The sequence below is a fragment of the Odocoileus virginianus genome, chromosome 24, assembly GCF_023699985.2.
Source record: "Odocoileus virginianus isolate 20LAN1187 ecotype Illinois chromosome 24, Ovbor_1.2, whole genome shotgun sequence".
Lineage (NCBI taxonomy): Eukaryota > Metazoa > Chordata > Mammalia > Artiodactyla > Cervidae > Odocoileus > Odocoileus virginianus.
The window spans coordinates 40,266,051-40,284,951 of NC_069697.1; the positions used below are offsets into that span (position 1 = coordinate 40,266,051).

Here is an 18,901-nt window from a genome sequence, read left to right on the forward strand (position 1 = left end):
TCCATGGACTGTAGCCCTCCTCGCTCCTCTGTCCATGGGATTTTCCAGGCAAGAATACTGGAGTGGGTTGCCATTTCCTTTCCCAGAGGATCTTCCCAACCAAGGGATTAAACTGCATCTTCTGCATTGGCAGGCAGATTTTTTACTACTGAGTAACCTGGGAAGCCCGTTCCTTATCCTAGCCCTGTCTTTAGATATTATTGCATTGTATTATCTTTATAGAAAGTGAAACTGAAGTCGCTTAGTCTTGTCTTACTCTTTGCAACACCACGCTCCTCCATCCATGGGATTTTGCCACCTTAAAGCCTTTATAAGATGAAGTAAAATATATTTAAAAAAAAAATCAATGGCTCTTCTCGCTCTGAAAAAAGAATGAAAAAGGACAGTTAGAGTGAAGGGAGAGAGGAGGGAAGACATGGGAGCCAGGAGAATCAACAGAGAAGGGTCTAGAGAAAACCTGGGGGGCAGCAGGGGCTGGGGCTGCTCACGAAGAGGGGGGGCTCAGAGCCTGAGTTGGAGGGAAGGACTGAGGATGGATGCTGCAAAGGGCAAGGGGAAGTGGTACCTGTGCAGCCAGTGATGCAGGAACGTGTTCCCACCACATCCAACCATCATCATGTCTTTTTTTAATGTTTATTTCTATTTATTTATTTGGTTGCCCCCAGTCTTGGTTGTGGCATGGGCACTCTTAGCTGTGGCATTTGGGATCTAGTTACCTAACCAGGGATCAAACTAGGCCCCCTGCACTGGGATCGCAGAGTCTTAGCCTTGGGACCACCAGGGAAATTCCTTATCATATCTTAATTCAAAGAAAGATGTAACTGACAAAGCTCATCTTTCTGTTGAATCTGATTTAAACATTTTTAAAGATGTGTTAAAGGTTTCTGTTTTAAAACAGCATTTTATAATTTCTAACACCAAACCAATGCTGAAGTTCCATCTCCCAATCCTTGTGCTTAGCACCCAGAATAGAAATGCTTTCATAGATATTTTTGTCTTGAGCATTTAATAAACCATGTTATTTATTATACAGCCTCTAATTTCCACTTAGTAAACCATTCTATGAAATAACTGAACAATGAAAAAGAATCTTTCCTATTTGAACTTCATTCCCATTACCATACCTAAGATGATTTCAACTGAAGCTCTTTAGTTTCTACTTTGTCATAATATAGAATGCTTTCTGATCTGCTATTTTGATTAAGGCATTGTTTCATTAGCTTAACCATGGAAACACTAGTAATCAAGATTAATAAAGCACCCACAAGCAACCAAAAGAAGAGTTGTCCATAAGATGCACATCAAGAAAAGATACCCAAACCCTTACATGAAAACATTATTAGGTCTTCTTAAGGCAGTAGCAGACACTTAACGCTTGATAAACCTTACCTAACCAAATCAACAAAGGTCCGTCTAGTCAAGGCTATGTTTTTTCCAGTGGTCATGTATGGATGTGAGAGTTGGACTATAAAGAAAGCTGAGCACTGAAGAATTTATGCTTTTGAACTGTGGTGTTGGAGAAGATTCTGATAGTCCCTTGGACTGCAAGGAGATCCAGCCAGTCCATCCTAAAGGAGATCAGTCCTGGGTGTTCATTGGAAGGACTGATGCTAAAGCTGAAACTCCAATACTTTGGCCACCTGATGTGAAGAGCTGACTCATTTGAAAAGACCCTGACAGCTGGGAAAGATTGAGGGCAGGAGGAGAAGGGGACGACAGAGGATGAGATGGTTGGATGGCATCACTGACTCAATGGACATGAGTCTGGGTAAACCCCGAGAGTTGGTGATGGACAGGGAGGTCTGGCGTGCTGCGGTTCATGGGGTCGCAAAGAGTCAGACACGACTGAGTGACTGAACTGAACTGAACTGAACCAAATCAAACCTAGAATATTCACACTCAAGTCAACTTTGCTGAAAATAATTCTCTCTTTTAAGCAAATGAAAAATAAGATTCAGGCCCAGGCCACCACAAGCTAGCTTGAGGGAGAATGCTTGTCTTCACATTTTACCATCATGAGTCCACTCCGAAATTCTTACTATTTTTTAGATACTTGGATTTATCTATTAGCACATACTTTTAAGGCTCTGAGGGATGGAATACATGGAAATTAAAGACCTGAAGTCTCATAACTCCCTTTAATCCTATGTCGGAAATCAAAGCAGCCAAGAGTAAAGTAGCCCTTAAAGGTATTGGAAAAACCCTAACAAAATATTCATCCATAACAGCTAAAGGACTTGAGATTCTGGAGGAGAGACGCTGTGCTGCTTAAGAAGTGGATCGCTCAAGTGTGTTGTGAGGGGCGTCCACGTGGGGCTGTACTCACAGGGTGCTGCTAATCTAAGAGCAGCTCTCAGTCTGGCAACCTTAAACCTGCTGACTGAAGTCCTCTTCAAAAATCACTGTTGTATTGGGCTTTTTGCCATGATTCAGATATGTCAAAACATCCTCACATTGGTAGTGTTCTCAAGGAATCGGTCTGTGAAGTCAATTAAATATCCACTTAGCAAAGAGGTCGTTCAGTCTCTAAGTCGTGTCCAGCTCTTTGCGACCCCATGGACTGCAGCACGCCAGGCTTCCCTGTCCTTCACTATCTCCTGGAGCTTGCACAACCTCATGTCCATTGAGTCGGTGATGCTATTCAACCATCTCATTCTCTGTCATCCCCTTCTCCTGCCCTCAATCTTTCCCAGCATAGGGTCTTTTCCAATGAGTCGTCTCTTCGCATCAGGTGGCCAGAGTATTGGAGCTTCAGCTTCAGCATCAGTCCTTCCAATGAATAGCCAGAGGTGATTTCCTCTAGGATTGACTGGTTTAATATCCTTGGTGTCCAAGGGACTCTCAAGAGTCTTCCCCAGCACCACATTTCAAAAGCATCAGTTCTTTGGTATTCAGCCTTCTTTATGGTCCAAATCTCACATCCAGTAGATGACTACTGGAAAAACCACAGCCTTGACTATATGGACCTTTGTCAGCAGAGTGATGTCTTTGCTTTTTAATACACTGCCTAACCCCAGTCTCATGTCTCCTGCATCGGTAGGTGGCTTCTTTACCACTAGCGCCACCTGGGAAGCCCTAATAAAGAGGGAAAGGGGAAGTCACTCAATCGCGTCCCGCTCTTTGCGACCCCGTGGGCTGTAGCCTGCCAGGCTCCTCCGTCCATGGAATTTTCCAGGCAAGAGTACTGGAGTGGGTTGCCATTTCCTTCTCCAGGGGATCTTCCTGACCCAGGGATCGAACCTGGGTCTCCCACATTGCAGGCAGATGCTTTACCATCTGAGCCACCAGCAAAGCCCCTAATGAAGAGGAGAGTATTCAAATTTCTGTTAGAGTTCCTTCTAGTTAGGAGTTGAGGACTTAAGATTTATTCAGTTCTGTCAAACTACAACCACGTACCCGGAAATCATTCCAAAAGTTCTAAAAATATGTAGAAATAATACAGTTACTTTTTTGCAATTATACATATATGTATTTAATGTGCACAAAGCATTTAGGATAGTACTATACATTCAGAAGTATTCTTAGTGATATTAGTTCAAATTTTCAAAATATGTATTCAGGCAAGCAGACTGTGTCAAAATGTGGTTAAATATACTTCTAGATGGATGTTTTATTCAGTAATCCCTTCTTAGCCAACTATATTCAAACATTTTAACTTAACAAGAAAATACATAGTCATATATATATACATATATACTATTGCATGCTTGTGCCATAAACAACCAAACGTATATCAAAATCTGAATCACTAACTTCAACAAAAATGTATTCTTGGAACATTGATTTTCACTTAATGTACCAAAAAGGAAGGAGAGATGGAAATTCCCAAGGATGTGAATGTGCATTAAGTTCATAATTTTAGAACTTGCTCAGGGACTTTTTCATGTACCGACACAGGGTCACTGCTGATGCTTAGTTTTCCCTGTCTAAGCGGTATGAGGGGTACAGACAGCTTCATGTCCTTTTCTAACAAAACTCACATAGGATACAACAGCATTGAAAGGTGAGGACTGTAACTTTGGGCCACAATTTCTTCTTGCGACAGCCAGAATAGGATGGGTCAGCAGAAGCAAAGTGATAATGTGAGGCTGGATATGCCTGTTATTTAGCCAGATTTGCCATAATCCTTGGTCCACACTAGCAGAGAGGCAACTGAAAGGCCTCCGGAGGATGGCCAGCTCTCTGGGCTCAGCAACCTCCCAGGATGCTTCACTGCTTAAAACTCTCTCATCAGGGAAGGAGCAGGCAGGCGGGTTGCTGGGTGACTGAAGCCTCTGTCAGCTTAGCATGAGGGTTTTACTCCTTTTATAAATCCCTGGTTAGCTTTGACAGGGATTCTGCAGTGCAAAAGGTTAAAAATAAGAGTGTGCACCTCTACTGGGTTTGAAGAGCACATTTGCTTTGCCCATGAATAAACACTCCTGCACACGTGTCTCTCCCCTGATAGATTTTCAGGCAAATTCCTGGCTCCCTCCAAGGCAGCTGCTTGACTTTGAGGACACTCACAATTTGAAAACAATCAATCTGACATGAGACATAGAGCCCATTTTTAAAATATCATTTTCCTAAAGTCCTCATTTCAGCTCTGCTCAAATGAGCTCTTATTATTTTAATTTAAATTGTCAAAGTACCACTTCAGAAGTGGCCACAAAGAAAGAAAGATAAACATCATCTTGTTTATTGTTTGAAATTCTATATTTACCTGATCACACTAAAGAGAAGGGGTTTGCTTTGCAAAAGGCTTGCTTTGAAAAACTACATTAAAACTTTCAAGCCGTGGGGGCCGTTTTGGTCTTTCCATGTTAGACCCGCCCCAAGAAGTCTGGATGTCAGCTGCCATCTTCTGCAGTCCTGTACCCAGCCTCTTCTTTGTTGTGGCAATAGGAAGTGACAGGTGTGCTTCTGTACCCCTGGGCAACCCAAGCACCTTTTCAAGAGGCCTTAATTATATCAGAGCCCTCAGATATTAGTTATTGGTCAGGGAGACTGTGGAGTTGGTGGTTTTGTAGGTATCCAAAAGATATTTTTTAAACCTTTATCACTGTATTTTTTATTTATTTATTTATTTATTTATTTATTTTGGCTGCACAAGGTCTTCGTTGCCATGCAGGCTTTCTCTAGTTGCAGCAAGTGGGGGCTACTCTTCATTGCAGTGTGCAAGCTTCTCGTGGCGGGGGCTTCTCTTATTGTGGAACACAGGCTCTAGAGTGTGGGCTTCAGTAGCTGTGGCTCATGGGCTTTAGTTGTTCTGCAGCATGTGGATCTTCCTGGAGCAGGGATTGAACTCATCTCCCTTGCTTTGTCAGGCAGATTCTTAGCCACTGGATCACCAGGGAAGTCCTCAATAGGTATTCTTAAAACCGTTTCTTTACCTTGAGATTAAATTAAGAATACATCCCAATTCTGACATGTAGATGTGACTTGTTCCTTCCAGAACCAACTAACCTGCTGAGCTTTATAACCTCTTCTCTCTCCCCGATGTATACTTCTCCTCCCTTTCAAAAATAGCCCAATACATGCCACAACCTTTCTCATTCTTGCTTTTTCTACACTGATCATTTATATTGTGCCATAAATTTTTTTTTGGCGGGATTTGACAATGTCTGCAAATGGCACCAAAAACAATATTGGGAGGCAAGTGAGGGCAGTCCCACCATCTGATTGGTTTTATCAACTTTCTCGCAAAAAAACCAGTTCCTCCTATCCTTTCATTCGCCCTCCATCTACTCGACATCCTCATCTCATCATTAAATGACTACAGTAGTCATCCCTTCCAACATGTTAATTGTTAGGTGGCAGCTTGGAGGTGTTTAAAGGACACTCTTAAGGAGAAAGGGGAGTGACCTTCAGACAGACTCTATTATTTCTTCCAATCATATGTAGTCAGTGGTGCTTTAGAAATCCTCTCTGAAAGTTTGCCAGTCATTGACAGAGTCCTTTTTATATCATCTACTCTTCAAAGCTTTTCCACATATATTATTCCTTTTGAACTTGCAAACACCTTGTAAAACAAGTTGAGGATTGTTGTCATGCTTAGATTCTCATACATCATACTTAGTTTCTCAAGTATGATGCTAAGCTACAGGGAGGTTAAGTGACTCTCCAAAGGTCACACAGCTAGTTAGCATCAGCCTGGGCAGCAGTCATCCTGGCTCTGCAAGCTCCTGAAATAAATTATCCCCCTCACCACAGAGGTAATTCTCAAATTCCATCCTCTGGACGCTAATGGCTGCATGGCACTTTCCATGAATGTCCTCCGGTCTCTAATTACCTGCCTATCTCAGTCCGAGTGAATTCCAGGACATAAGACTTAGATTTTTCAGCTGACCTTCTCTAATATATAGCAATATAATGAGGGTGCTTACATTCTATGACATAATATTTCTGCTATAACTGTTTTGGGGCATTTTAAGTGGTGTTATATTTGGGCCTCAGGACTGTACTTATCCTGTACTAAAGGTACATTTTAAAAACCAAATAAAGAGGAGAAGAAAGTCTAAAAAGACTTAAAAGGTACTTGGGAAGAAAGAATCTTTAATATATTCTATTCTGCATCTGTTAAATGCTTGTCTTTATGTAATTGGCTGCCCTGGGTTTTAGTTACAGCATGCAGACTCTTAGTTGTGGGATCTAGTTCCCCCAACCAGGGATTGAAGCCAGGTCCCCTGCATTGGAAGCACAGAGTCTTAGCCACAGGCAAGTCCCTATTCTGCATATTTTAATCATTAAACCGTTTTATTCTCAAACCACAGTTTCTGTCGTCGTATGGGGAACCATGACTGTCAGAGAAAGGAGATGGGCCTTGGGGGTTGGCAATGAAATCTTCCATCACAAAAACATTTGGAAGAAAGATCATTAAGTCCACTGTGCAGGGGAGTTTCACTTTTCTCTTTGAGAACATGGAAGAGCAGGAGGGCTTCCTTCATCACTCCAGCATGAGGTTTGTAAAACTGCCCCCAGATCACAGACCACCAAGTGTTCTTCCGAAGACCCACTAAGAGGTCTCTGACTAATGGTATGGAAAGTTCCCACCTCAGCTTCCTTATCCAAAGCATTTTTGGATGAGAACACTCAACAGTATTGCTCTCCATGTAGCTTTTCCCACTGGGACATGACCACCAAATGACACAACTCTGGATAGGCCCTCCACTCGCAGAGACAACCCACAGCTGCCCACTGCCCCTGGGGTAAAGTCCTAATCCTTCTACCTGGTATATGTGACCCATTATAATACAGTCCAGGACTACCAGTTTTATGCCTGACACTATTCTGTGTTTGACACAAATCTGAGTATTTCCTATCCACAAACACCTAAAGTTCCCTGCTGTCTCATTTGTTCAAGTCACTTTTTCCACCTGAAATATTCTTTCCCTTCTCTGTTTATCTGATTCCAATGCAATATCAAAGACCAACTCAACAACTTACTCTGGGAACTTCCTTGGCAGTATAGTGGTTTAAAATCTGCCTTGCAATGCAGGGGATGCAGGTTCGATCCCTGGCCAGGGAACTAAAATTCCACACACATTCAGGAAACTAAGCCTGTGCCCCACTATTACTGAGCCTGTGTGTCGCAGCAAAGAAGCCAAGTGATGCAACTAAGACCCCACACAACCAAATAAATATTTCTTTAATGTAATTTGTCCCCAATTTAGCTATTTATAAATGTGTCTTCTTCCTCCTTTTAAATTATGTTATATAGAGTTTAAGGCAACAAATGTGTTTGTGGCAGATGCTCAATGCATTCAGTTAGGTATGTGGATAAATCTCACATGTCCACAGCACAGTCTCAGAGGCAGGAAGGTGCAATAGGACCTCATGGGTAATCCTGCCCAATGTCAGCGGGTTAATCAGTAGAAGAGCAGCAAGAACACTGACCTTTCTGGCGTTTACACTTTGCAACTGATTTGTTTTTCTCCAGTGTATGACCCAAGGCCTTAATCCTTCGCCTCAGTTGAGTGTATACATCCACTACATCAGTGCAAAGTTAGGAAGGTTTTTCTATAGGGTTCATGAAGTTTTGAAGTAATAATAATACTAACATTTTTTCCTAGAAGATTCTGTCATTCTTACAAGGTTGTGTGGCTTAGAAGTAGTTAAGGGGGAAAAAAGAAGTAAATAAGATAGGCTTCCCTGGTGGCTCAGATGGTAAAGAATCTGCCAGCAATGCAGGAGGCCTGAGTTCAATCCCTTGCTCAGGAAGATTCCCTGGAGAAGGGAATGGCACCCCACCCCAGTATTCTTGCCTGGGAGATCCCACAGACAGAGGAGCCTGGCAGGTTACAGTCCATGGGGTGGCAAGCATTCGGATACGACTGTGTAACTAACATTTTCACTTTAAGGAAAACAAATCCCAAATAAAAAGTCAAGATCCCACATGGAGGACAGAGGCCTGTCTTATAAAGAGACGTTGTCGGGTCCACCTCAGTTCCCAGGGCATGTCCAGCATGGTGATCTCAGGGATCCACTGCTCCCGTGTCCTCTGTAACTAAATGGGTTCCTGGTGTATGACTGACCTAATGGAGATCTGACCTAATGAAATGCACCAAGGAGTGTCACCAAGGCTGCTGAAGCATGAACCTGCGTTTCTCAAGTCAATGTAACAGAATCTGAGCTGTGCCGGCTGGAGGCTGGGCCAGAAGGCTATCTGGTAGCCAAGGGCACTGCCAGGGCTTTAGAATAACAGTACAAGGTGGTAATCAGATGCCATCCCACCACATTTAGCCAGTTAATCATCACAATCATCCATCTTTTATTCATTAACATGGAGGAATGACGTTTTCTTTGGGCACTCACTTTGCCCTTTCAGGTTACACCAATATTATGCTGTCCCAGTTTTTTCCTCTATGTCTCATAAAATGCACCCAGTTTTAGCATCTTGTCACTGCAGACGTCAGTACGAACACAGGAATGGGATGGCCAGGTCACTGTTGCTCCCAGAGTCAGCAGGAGCATCTGTATAAGGGCAAGTCTTTAAGTGGTTCTTCCTGGAGCTTCCTTAAGAAGACTGCACGTTCACGGAGATGTGAGACAAATAACCACATGATCCAAGGCAGGAGCCTACCTTACTGAACAGTATCCCTTACAGTTATCTCAATCATCCATTTATTTCAGCCTTGAAGGAGAAGGTTAAGCATGGTAGGATTATTTGCACGTACATGTGTGCGTGCTCAGTCATGTGCGTGCTCAGTCATGTCCGACTCTGTGAGCCCATGGACTGTAACCCTCCAGCCCCCTCTATCCATGGAATTCTCCAGGCCAGAATACTGGAGTGGGATGCCATTTCTTCTTCCCGGGAATCTCACAGACACAGGGATTTGAATCTGCATCTCTTGTGCCTCCTGCATTCTGCATTGGCAGGCTGATTCTTTATCACTAGCGCCTCCGGGGAAGCCCAGGATTATCTATTTTATGTCTCAAGGTTAAAAATTCAACAGAGTATTCTTCAAAATACCAAACCAACCAGACTTAATCACCAGTGGAGCTCAACCACATGGCAAGTCCATACCACCTCCAGGGATGCCCTCCTTCCACAAGTACAGAAACACAAAGCATGGGCAAGGAGCAATATCAAAGACCTCTGTGCAAAGAACATATTGTACATGTTATTTTGTCCCTGGGCTCTACCTCGACATTTGACACCTACGTAGCAGACTTCATATAGAAGGGATTAAGAACAAAGGCTTTGGCACGTACAATACTTATAAATTTTTTAAGGCGACACATGTTTGAGAGAGAGGACCATTTTAACAAGTATTTGTTGCTGTCATGTCATGCAAATGTCTTTTTCCTTAGCTTTATTTCAAATTCCATGGTTGAAATTTTTGATGGAAAACAAGAGGTTCTGTTTGTGCAAATAGAAAGGAGTGTACATGAGGGGCAGAGTGTGTTTTGTTTGGCAGTTCTTGAGCTACCGTTTTGGTTTTTGTTTTTAGTGCTGGAGGGAAGCAAATCGGCAAGTAAGGCTCTAGTTAGCTTCCTGCTGTTTTTAAAGTCAGTTACTATGGGTTAAAACGTCTGTGATGCATACAGAATTAGCACTCCACTTCTGTTAAGAATGAAAGCTTAATGTCTAATTTCAAACGTTCCCTGAATATACTTCCTCTGTCTAATCATACATTAACTTCCACCAACTTTTATAAAGTATACACAAATGGATTATTAGGAGAAAAAACAAAGGTTTTGGAATCAGATATTCTGGGTTTAGCCCTCACTAACTGTGTATAGCCTTAATGAATCTCTAGGGCCTCAGTTTCCTCACCTGCAGAGCGTGAATAATAACGACACAAACATACATGATTACTGTGATAATTGATTGAATTAGTACATGGGAGGTGCATGGTCAGTAAATGTTAGCTATTGTTTGGATTGTCTTGAATTTAGCTAGGATCCATTGTTTTCAGGGGTTATATAGACCCTGGGAAGACATGGCTTTAGTCCACCTGTAACAAAAGAGAAAGAACACATATTATATCTTTTTTTTTTAATGTCCAAGTTTCTAGACCCGTGGTTCTCCAAGTCTGGGCGGGGACCTCTGGAAATCCCCCAAGAACCAAGACCCCAAGATTCAAGTCCTTAAGGTCAAAACTATTTTCATAATTACAGTAAACTGTTCTGTGCCCTTTCACTCTTGTTTTTTTGTGAGTATACAATGGAATTTCCCAGAGGCTACATGCTATGTGATGATGTCGTCACTGAGTTCATGGAATGTGAGCTTGTACATTCTTGCGCTTTTTTATAGTCCTCAGTCATCCTTTCCAACACTGTAAATAGCAGTAGCTATAACCACATAAACCAATCTCTCCAGGGTACTCAGTAATTTTTAAAAGTCTAAAAGGTGACCCAAAAGTTTGGGAACCTCTGCTAGATTATCTCACATGAAAGTACCTCATTCCCTCCTCCATTTCAAAATCTGTAGTGTGAAAACAGCAAACTCAGTCCTTAATTTTGAGACTCTGGCCCCAAGGTCAAGCCCCTGAAGCTGCTCTGACTGCATTTTGTCCTCCTGTGTTTCAGGTTGTCTGGGTCCGACCTGCCGGGTGACGAGTGGCTCTGGGATTTTGAGAAGCACGGTCATCGCCATTCGGTGATTAGAAGGGTCAAGAGGTTCCTGAGCGCTCACGAACACGCCTCAAGCCCCCGGAGGAGAAGCTACGGGAGGCAGGCCAGCGACAGCTCCATGTTCTTCCCCCCGAGCGACCTCAGCCCGACCAGGGATCTGCTGGATGTGCCTCCAAGAAGCCATCACCGTGCCTCGGCTGCCGGGAAGCACCCCCGGTCCCCAAAGGGGAGCCCCAAGCTGCGCTCCAGCCTGGGAGAGCTGTCCACCATCCGAGAGACCAGCCTGAGTCCACAGTCCAGTGTGAGGGGCTCCCCCACCAAAATGCCGCAGGTCCCCGAGGCATTGGCCACAGCCACCAAAGCACTAGTGCCTGTGGCAGAGCACGACCACCGTGACTCCACGGCCTCCATCCAGAGCTCCGACTTCACAGGGGTTCAGCCCAGCAGGCCTGAGCAGCAGGAGGACCCTGTGGAGTCGGTCCCGTTCTCCTCCGAGAAAGGGGTGCCTCCTAGGGACCCTCGCTCCCAGACTGTTCCAGCCAAAGCTGAGAGAAGCAGCCTCAAGTCTGCCTCTGAGGAAGACCCTCATGAGAAGGACAAGTCCCCCCAAAAGTGGAGGCTCCTGGAGTCCAGCGGCACCTCCCTGGCAGGCCTGAGTCTGGATCCCATGAGGCCTGAGCCACTTCCTTTCTTGGACCCAGAAACATCCTCAGAGACCAGTGGGATCACCTTTGCGGCTGGTCCTCGAGTCTCTCCTGATGTGCTGTATCTAATGGAAAACCTGGACACCAAAGAAACGGATATTGTAGAGTTCAACAGTGAGCAGACAGAGGAGTCTCCCAAGGGAAGGCCAGAACATCCTAGGACCTGGTTCTAGCCTAGATTCTTACTTCCCCAAAAGTTCAAGCACTAGTTCCAGAACATACCTGGGGGCTGGTCAATTGTTTTTTTTAAATGATCATGCTGTGTAAGCTACTTAAAACTTTGAAGGGCATTATGATACTGACATTACGGGAAGATCAAACACATTCATGCTATCTACCACAAAGTGACTTTCATGGAAGTTACACAGACCACAGTGATGTACCTTAAATAAGGAATCATATAAATTCATAGATTGTTATGAATTATAAATTCATAGGTTGTTTTAAATTATAAATTCATAGACTGCCTTATAAATTCATAGACTGTTAAGCTTTGAAAAAGACTTTATAGATCACAGTCCGATCCCCTAGTTTTGCCAAAAGGGAGATGAATGATTCTCTGTTCCCCTTTTTTCTCCCCCCTTTCTTCTTTTCTTCAGTTATAAAGACAAGGAGATGGATCATATGATGCCTCAAAAGCCCCCTCCTAATGCCAATTTCCCTGTGTGCGTCTTTCTCACCATCTCACTCCGCTTTCTATAACTATTATCATTTCCTAATTCTCAAGTTTCATCAGCATCAGGAAGCTCCATCTCCCTGCAACTTTCCTTTCAATTTTCAGGACTTACTTTTCCTCTCCTCTGCCTTTACTTCCTCGTCCTTTTGTCCTTCTCGGGCCCCTAGTCTTTCTCCCTGTCCAGTGACTTTAGTCCACCGCCCACTTTCAGGCTGTCATGTTTTCTCTGCCGACTCTGTTGCTTACTCCCTGCCATGATTTTCAAGGAGGTTTTGGCAAAGTTTCCGAGGGAGCAATTCAAGTGTCAGTTCATCCAGCCTGCCTTCTCCCAGCCTCACAGGAAGGGGCGTGGGAGCTTTCTGATCCCCACCACCCCCTCTCAGCCGGGCCGTCTCCTTCTGCAACCAGTCTCAGGTCCTGAATACTGGGGAAGCCATGAGGGCATGATAGCTGCATAATCAAATGCTTCAGAAGCAAAGAACAAGGTTTGAAACCGTCCCACTCGGTCTTCAAGTAAAAATCCCCATTACGTCACAACACGGGACCAGTTACTGTGTCTGGCAGGTTGTCTGGGATGAAGTAGGGTGTTGGAGTTAGGGATCCAGGATCACGATGGGGAGGGGACATTGACTAACTTCCTCCAAGGAGTTCTTGGTCTTATCTGCTGGGGGCTCCCAACTTTGCCCGGAAGGCCATGTCTAAAGAATACTGCTCTATTTCGGTCATATGATGAAGCTTGACTGCAAGCTTAAGAAACAAAATAATCCTAATTGCTACCACTTATTGAGTGTTCACAATAGCATGTGAAGTTCACAGATAATCCTACTAATCCTCACAGGAATCCCATGAATTGATATACTATTAGCTCTATTATTTTTTTTTTAACCTTGGCTATGACAGTCCCGTTTATTTTTTAGTTTTTTTTAACTTATTCATTTTTTAATTGAATGATAATTGCTTTACAGAATTTTTTTGTTTTCTGTCAAACATCAGCATGAATCAGCAATAGGTTCTATTTTTTACCTATTTTTAATCTATTTTTAAAAGAAGTCTTTTGTTTCTTAACGTTAGTTATTATTATTCTCTTATTCAAATAATATACCTTAGACCAATGCTTGTTTGCTTTCTTTCTTTTTTTTTTTTGACTGCATGTCATGTGGGATCTTAGTTCCTGGACCCCAACCCCCTGCAGTTAAAACCATGGAGTCTTAACCACTGGAACACCAGGGAAGTCCCTATCTCCATTTTAAAGATGAAGAAAACAGAGGCTTTAGAGAAATAATTTGACTGAAATTACCAAAGTAGGAAATGGCAGGGCTCAGATTCAAGCCCAGGTTTCTCTGACTCAGAGCCCACACTCTGGTCCAGCATGCTTCATCCCTCTGCTGCGTTGTCTGTAGGGCCCTGGATCTGCCAGCATTTTGCCCAGAATTCTGGAGGAGGCCCCACGGGAGCCGGACATGACTCTCCAGCCTTGGAGGCCTGTCCCAGTCCTCCCCGTTGATGTCCACCTTGACATTTTATGCATGCACACAGGAGGGCAGTGTTCCAGCATGCAGCCTAGCCATGGTCCTCTTCATTTCTGTGACAGAAGAAAATTAGCAGAACCCTCACCTCCCTTCCCCAACTTCTCCCAACAAGCAGTGTTACACATAGCACGTTTTTACAAGACATGGCACCCAACGGGCCACCCCAGTGGCATGACAGCAATGACATTTACTTGAACTAACATTTTGCGAAGAGCTAAAAGGTCATAACATTGGAAGAAATGGTATCCAGATGGTTCTCTATATTGGTTAACAGTGTTACACCTGGGAAAGGTACCTGCATTCCTGAAGCATTATCTACAGACTATGAAGTCAGGCCCCAATGCAACACAGCTATAACACAGGATCCCTAACCTTTCCCACACTCTTTTCTTTAAAATACTTACTTGTTTATTTGGCTGTATCAGGTCTTAGATGCAGCACATGGGCTTCTCTAGTTGCAGAGCATAGGCTTCTCTCTAGTTGTAGCACGTGGGCTTAGATGCCCCATGGTATGTGCGATTTTAGTTCTCTGACCACAGATGGAACCCAAGTACCCTGATTTGGAAGGTGGGTTCTTGCCACTGGACCACAAGGGGTGTCCCTCTTCCGATCTCTAAATGCTGTTTTCTTGGATGTTTCAACTTAAATCTTCTAATCTCTTCTCTTTGGCTTTATCTATTGCTCAAATTCAAATAAGCTTCTACTTAGCTGCTTTTGAAATATAATCAATTTCTGTCCCTAAATCCAAGGTGATAAATTATACACAACTAGAATCATACATTTTGTGCAGGACTAGGAGGGTTCATTTATCTCTGCCTCCCTCCACCTTTGTCCAAAGAATTATTTAACTTCCTCAGTATTTCATCAAAATTTGAGGTGGCCTCTATTTCCTCCTTGCACTGAAAACTGAATAATGGCTCACTCAATGAGTCCATGTGGTTGAATTCAGCTATAAATTCCAGCCAACAGTTGCCTAGATCAGATGAAGAAATTCCCTATAAAGTGAGTTTATGGAGACAGACGGAAGTGGCAAAAACAAAATAATTTCTTCTCCTGTGCCTGATTTTATTGTCCGCCGAGCCCATTTTCACCTAAATTCTGGAAACTTCCACCTGCTGGATGAATGTTCATAACAACCAGCAGCTTAGTCGTTTGGGCTTATCCTTTCCAAGAACAGGCTCAGCTCTGCTCTGCATTAAATGTAATCCACAAGCCAGAGGTGCGATGAGGCCAAGCCCTACTTATTGCATTCTCCTTCTGTTCTCCAGAAATGACAACTCTGCCCTGATGCTTGGGTCCACAGGTCAGTAAAAAGACCCAGGAGCTTTTTCTCTGTCATCTAAGAATGTAGGGATAACTGCCCACTCCAAAACAAAGAAGGCTGTTCTCTCCTCTCTGTAATGGTCCTGTCTATTTCTTGGGTCACTGCCTCCACTACTCCAGGCATCCACTGCAGCCCAGCTCAGGTAAACTCTGGAAAATATATTTTAAATAGAATGGAGAAATATATAATTTACCATTAGTCTAAAGAAAAAACTCACTTAACCTTTGTACACCTCTCTTTTTAAGTGATTCCCCCTCTAGCTTCCTCCTTCTCCAGAGAAACTGATTCAATCCTCAGTCATCATTCTGAGACCTTCCTATCATAAACTCTGCTCTCTGAGAATCTGCTGAGGCCAGGCGGCCATGTGGTATGAGAGAGACGCCCAGTGTGTGACTCGTCTCCCAGGGGCTTTGTGAACTTCAGTGATTCAGTGAGCCCCCTCCGTCTGTCTCTCATATTCCCATCTGTGAAATGGGTTCTTCTCTGCCCCACCTCATTGGCCATCGTGAGGAATTGAGGGAGTTTATGTGAAAGGCAGGGAGCCCCAGGCAGCACCGTGTGGGTGATGGGTCTGACTGGGAATTGATGTCTCCATAGATCTGGCACCAACTGCAGAAAAAAAGACATCAGTCATTTGCTTATCAGGATCCCCTGTTCTCCAGGATTCTAATCTCCTTCATCCAGAGAGCTTCCAGCTTCTCTTTTGGCTTCATTTCCCCCCCACGAAATGCTTCTTGATGTGTCATACATCCTCCTTTTCTCCAGTTTTTCTCATTCCTTCAGTCCCCACAACAGACCAGCCTCATCACCATGGTGACAAACTCTGCCCCTAACCCATTTTACATATCAATTCTCTCAATCAAAATGTGGAACTAGAAAATTTCCTGGCTGTCCAGTGGTTAAGACTCTGAGTGTCCACTGCAGGTGCTGTGGGTTTGATCTCTTAGTTAGGGAACTAAGCTCCCATAAGACGTATAGTGCAGCCAGGAAAAAAAAAAAAAAAAAAGAATTAGAACATGGAGATGTTCTAATCTAATAAAAAAAAGTGGAACTAGAGAATGATCAATTGCCTTTGTCCTTTTCACTATAATTCTAGAGGATTTAACATTCTTTTTTGTTTTGCTTTCTTTGGTTTTTTTATTCTCTAGTTTTGGGGAGTGGCAGTTTCTCACTACTTGCTTCTCATTGCAGTGGCTTCTGTTGCCAAGAACCGGCTCTAGAGCGCACAGCTCAGTAGTTGCGGCACACAAGCTTAGGTGCCCCTTTGCGTATGGAATCTTCCTGAACCCAGATCAGACCCATGTCTCCTGCATTGGCAGACAGATTCTTAACCTCTGGACCACCAAAGAGGCCCGAGGATTTAACATCTCTGGTTTGCAATGAGAGGACCCTCTTAGGGCCTCAATCTTCCTAAACCTGGCCCTGTATCAGTGAAGAGTGAATAATAACTACCACTGTAAAAGAAATTTCTAAACAAGAGCACATTAAAATCTAATTCCCTTCCCTCTTCACAATCATCCTCAGTCATTTTCTGATGTGCCTGTGCTGTGGTATCAATAGGAATAATGACAGATTTTCCTCATTTTGTCTTTCAAACAATCTCAGGTAGATCGTCAATCCTTTCACATGCTTTCCATTTTTCTTGGTTCTATGAACCCTAATTTTTAGGGCAGTATTTTCATGGCCATGATTATTGAGTCAAAAGAAGCCATTCAAGAATACCAAGATTGTTCTTGTATTGTGAATCTTAGACAACCCCAGCTGTGGCAAAAAGAAAACTGAAGCAATTACCCTGAAAAACAGGGGCACAAAAAACACATTGATCTTAATTACTCTATTAATTCTGTGTGGAGATTTCGTTTTTGTGTTTTGTTTCTGAATTAGCTCAGAAAATGGGCCCCAGTTCTCCTTTCACCACAAGTAGATTTGGCCAGATGATTACCTAGAACCATCTTTTCTGTTTGTTTCACTTTGTTTTTGGCTGTGTGGCATGCAGGATCTTAGTTCCCCAACTAGGGATCGAACCTGTGCCCCAGCACTGGAACCATGGAGTCTTAGCCACTGGACCACTAGGAAAGTCCCTGCAACCATTTTTCTGACCAGCTAGCGGTCCCTGGTGGCTCAGTGGTAAAGAATCTGCCTGCAAGACAGCAGACACTGGTTCGATCCCTGGGTGGGGAATATCCCCTGAAGAAGAAAATGGCAACACACTCCAGTATTTTTGCCTGGGAAATCCTATGGACAGAGGAGCCTGCTGGGTTATAGGTCACAGGGTTGCAGAAGAGTCAGACACGACTTAGTGACTGACACACACATGTAAGATATTTACCTAACAGAAGCAGCAAAAGGCATGTTGTATCTTGTTTCCTGAAGATGGATAAGAGCATTTCTAAAATAGCTTTTGAGCAGAAACACTGATGTGTCCCAAGTTCTTTGTCTAGCTAGTGGTTATTGACCTGAGGTGATTTTGTGCCCAGGAAATATTTGGCAATGTTTAGAGACATGTTGTCACACTGGGGAGTGTTACTGGCATCTAGCGGGTAGAGGCCAGGGATATTGCTAAACATCCTGCAATGTACAAGACAGATGGTCACAACAACCATGTAGCCCCAAATACTCAGGTTAGGAAATTTAATTTAGGCCAATAGAAAGATGGGCTTCCCTGGTGGCTCAGTGATAAAAAACCCACCTACCAATAGGAGACAGAGGTTTGATCTAGGGATTGGGAAGATCCTCTGGAGAAGGAAATGGCAACCCACTCCAGTATTCTTGCCTGGAGAATCCCATAGACAGAGGAGTCTGGTGGACCACAGTCCATGGGGTCGCAAAAGAGTCTGACACGACTTAGTGACTAAATAACAACAGAAAGGTAAAAATGAGACAGCCACCAAGCAGATGCATGAAGAGAGATGTGCTAAATGAAGAAGTAGAACCACAAGACAACAGATGAGCCCAGCAACTGGCTAAATTCTTTTTCTGTGTATAAACTATGAATGAATCAACATTTATCCCATGATGCTAAACAATATGTCAAATCCAGAAAAACTGGATGGAAACCCTGAGGTTCACCCTTGGAGGATTCCATGGATGGCTCTTACCTGTAAGAGGAATTTAACATCATTGCTAGCATGACTATAATTTTCTCAGAATGTATATTATATAAAGGGTAACAACAGTATATTATGCCAAATATTATTCAGGAGTTTGTGCCAATAAACTGCTAGACCATGGATTGACACCTGATCCAGCTTTGATCTTTATATATGTCTTACTTAGGATCAAACAAATAAACTATACAGATAATCTAGCATTTTATTTTTCAGTAGAGAATAGTCACAATGGGTAGGATCATTCTACCTCCTGTCCATGGGCCAAGCAAACTCACAGGTCTCTCTACCTTATACGTTCTCCAGCACTTCCAGGAGAATAACATCAGAGGATTAGTGAAGTTCTGAATAATGGCACCAGCTGAACTTTTATTCAAATCATTGATGAAGCATTAGTGACTGCAGACTGTCAGGCATTTAGCTAAAGCTGGGAGGTGGGAGACTGGCCCCTCCATCCTCTCCCACCCATCTGTCACTCTCTTCTGCACGTCTAGGTAAAAATC

The 18,901-nt window shown here is 43.4% G+C and overlaps 1 protein-coding gene across 1 annotated transcript in view; it reads left to right on the forward strand.

Moving 5' to 3' along the window:
* BEST3 (bestrophin 3) overlaps window positions 1–13,445 on the forward strand; it is a 50,758-nt gene extending 37,313 nt beyond the window's left edge. Inside the window, exon 9 of the mRNA XM_070454613.1 lies at window positions 11,014–13,445. Within this exon, the coding sequence (XP_070310714.1) occupies window positions 11,014–11,935 (922 nt within the window). The 3' untranslated portion in view covers window positions 11,936–13,445. The remainder of the gene's footprint in view (window positions 1–11,013) is intronic.
* Window positions 13,446–18,901: the final 5,456 nt, after the last annotated feature.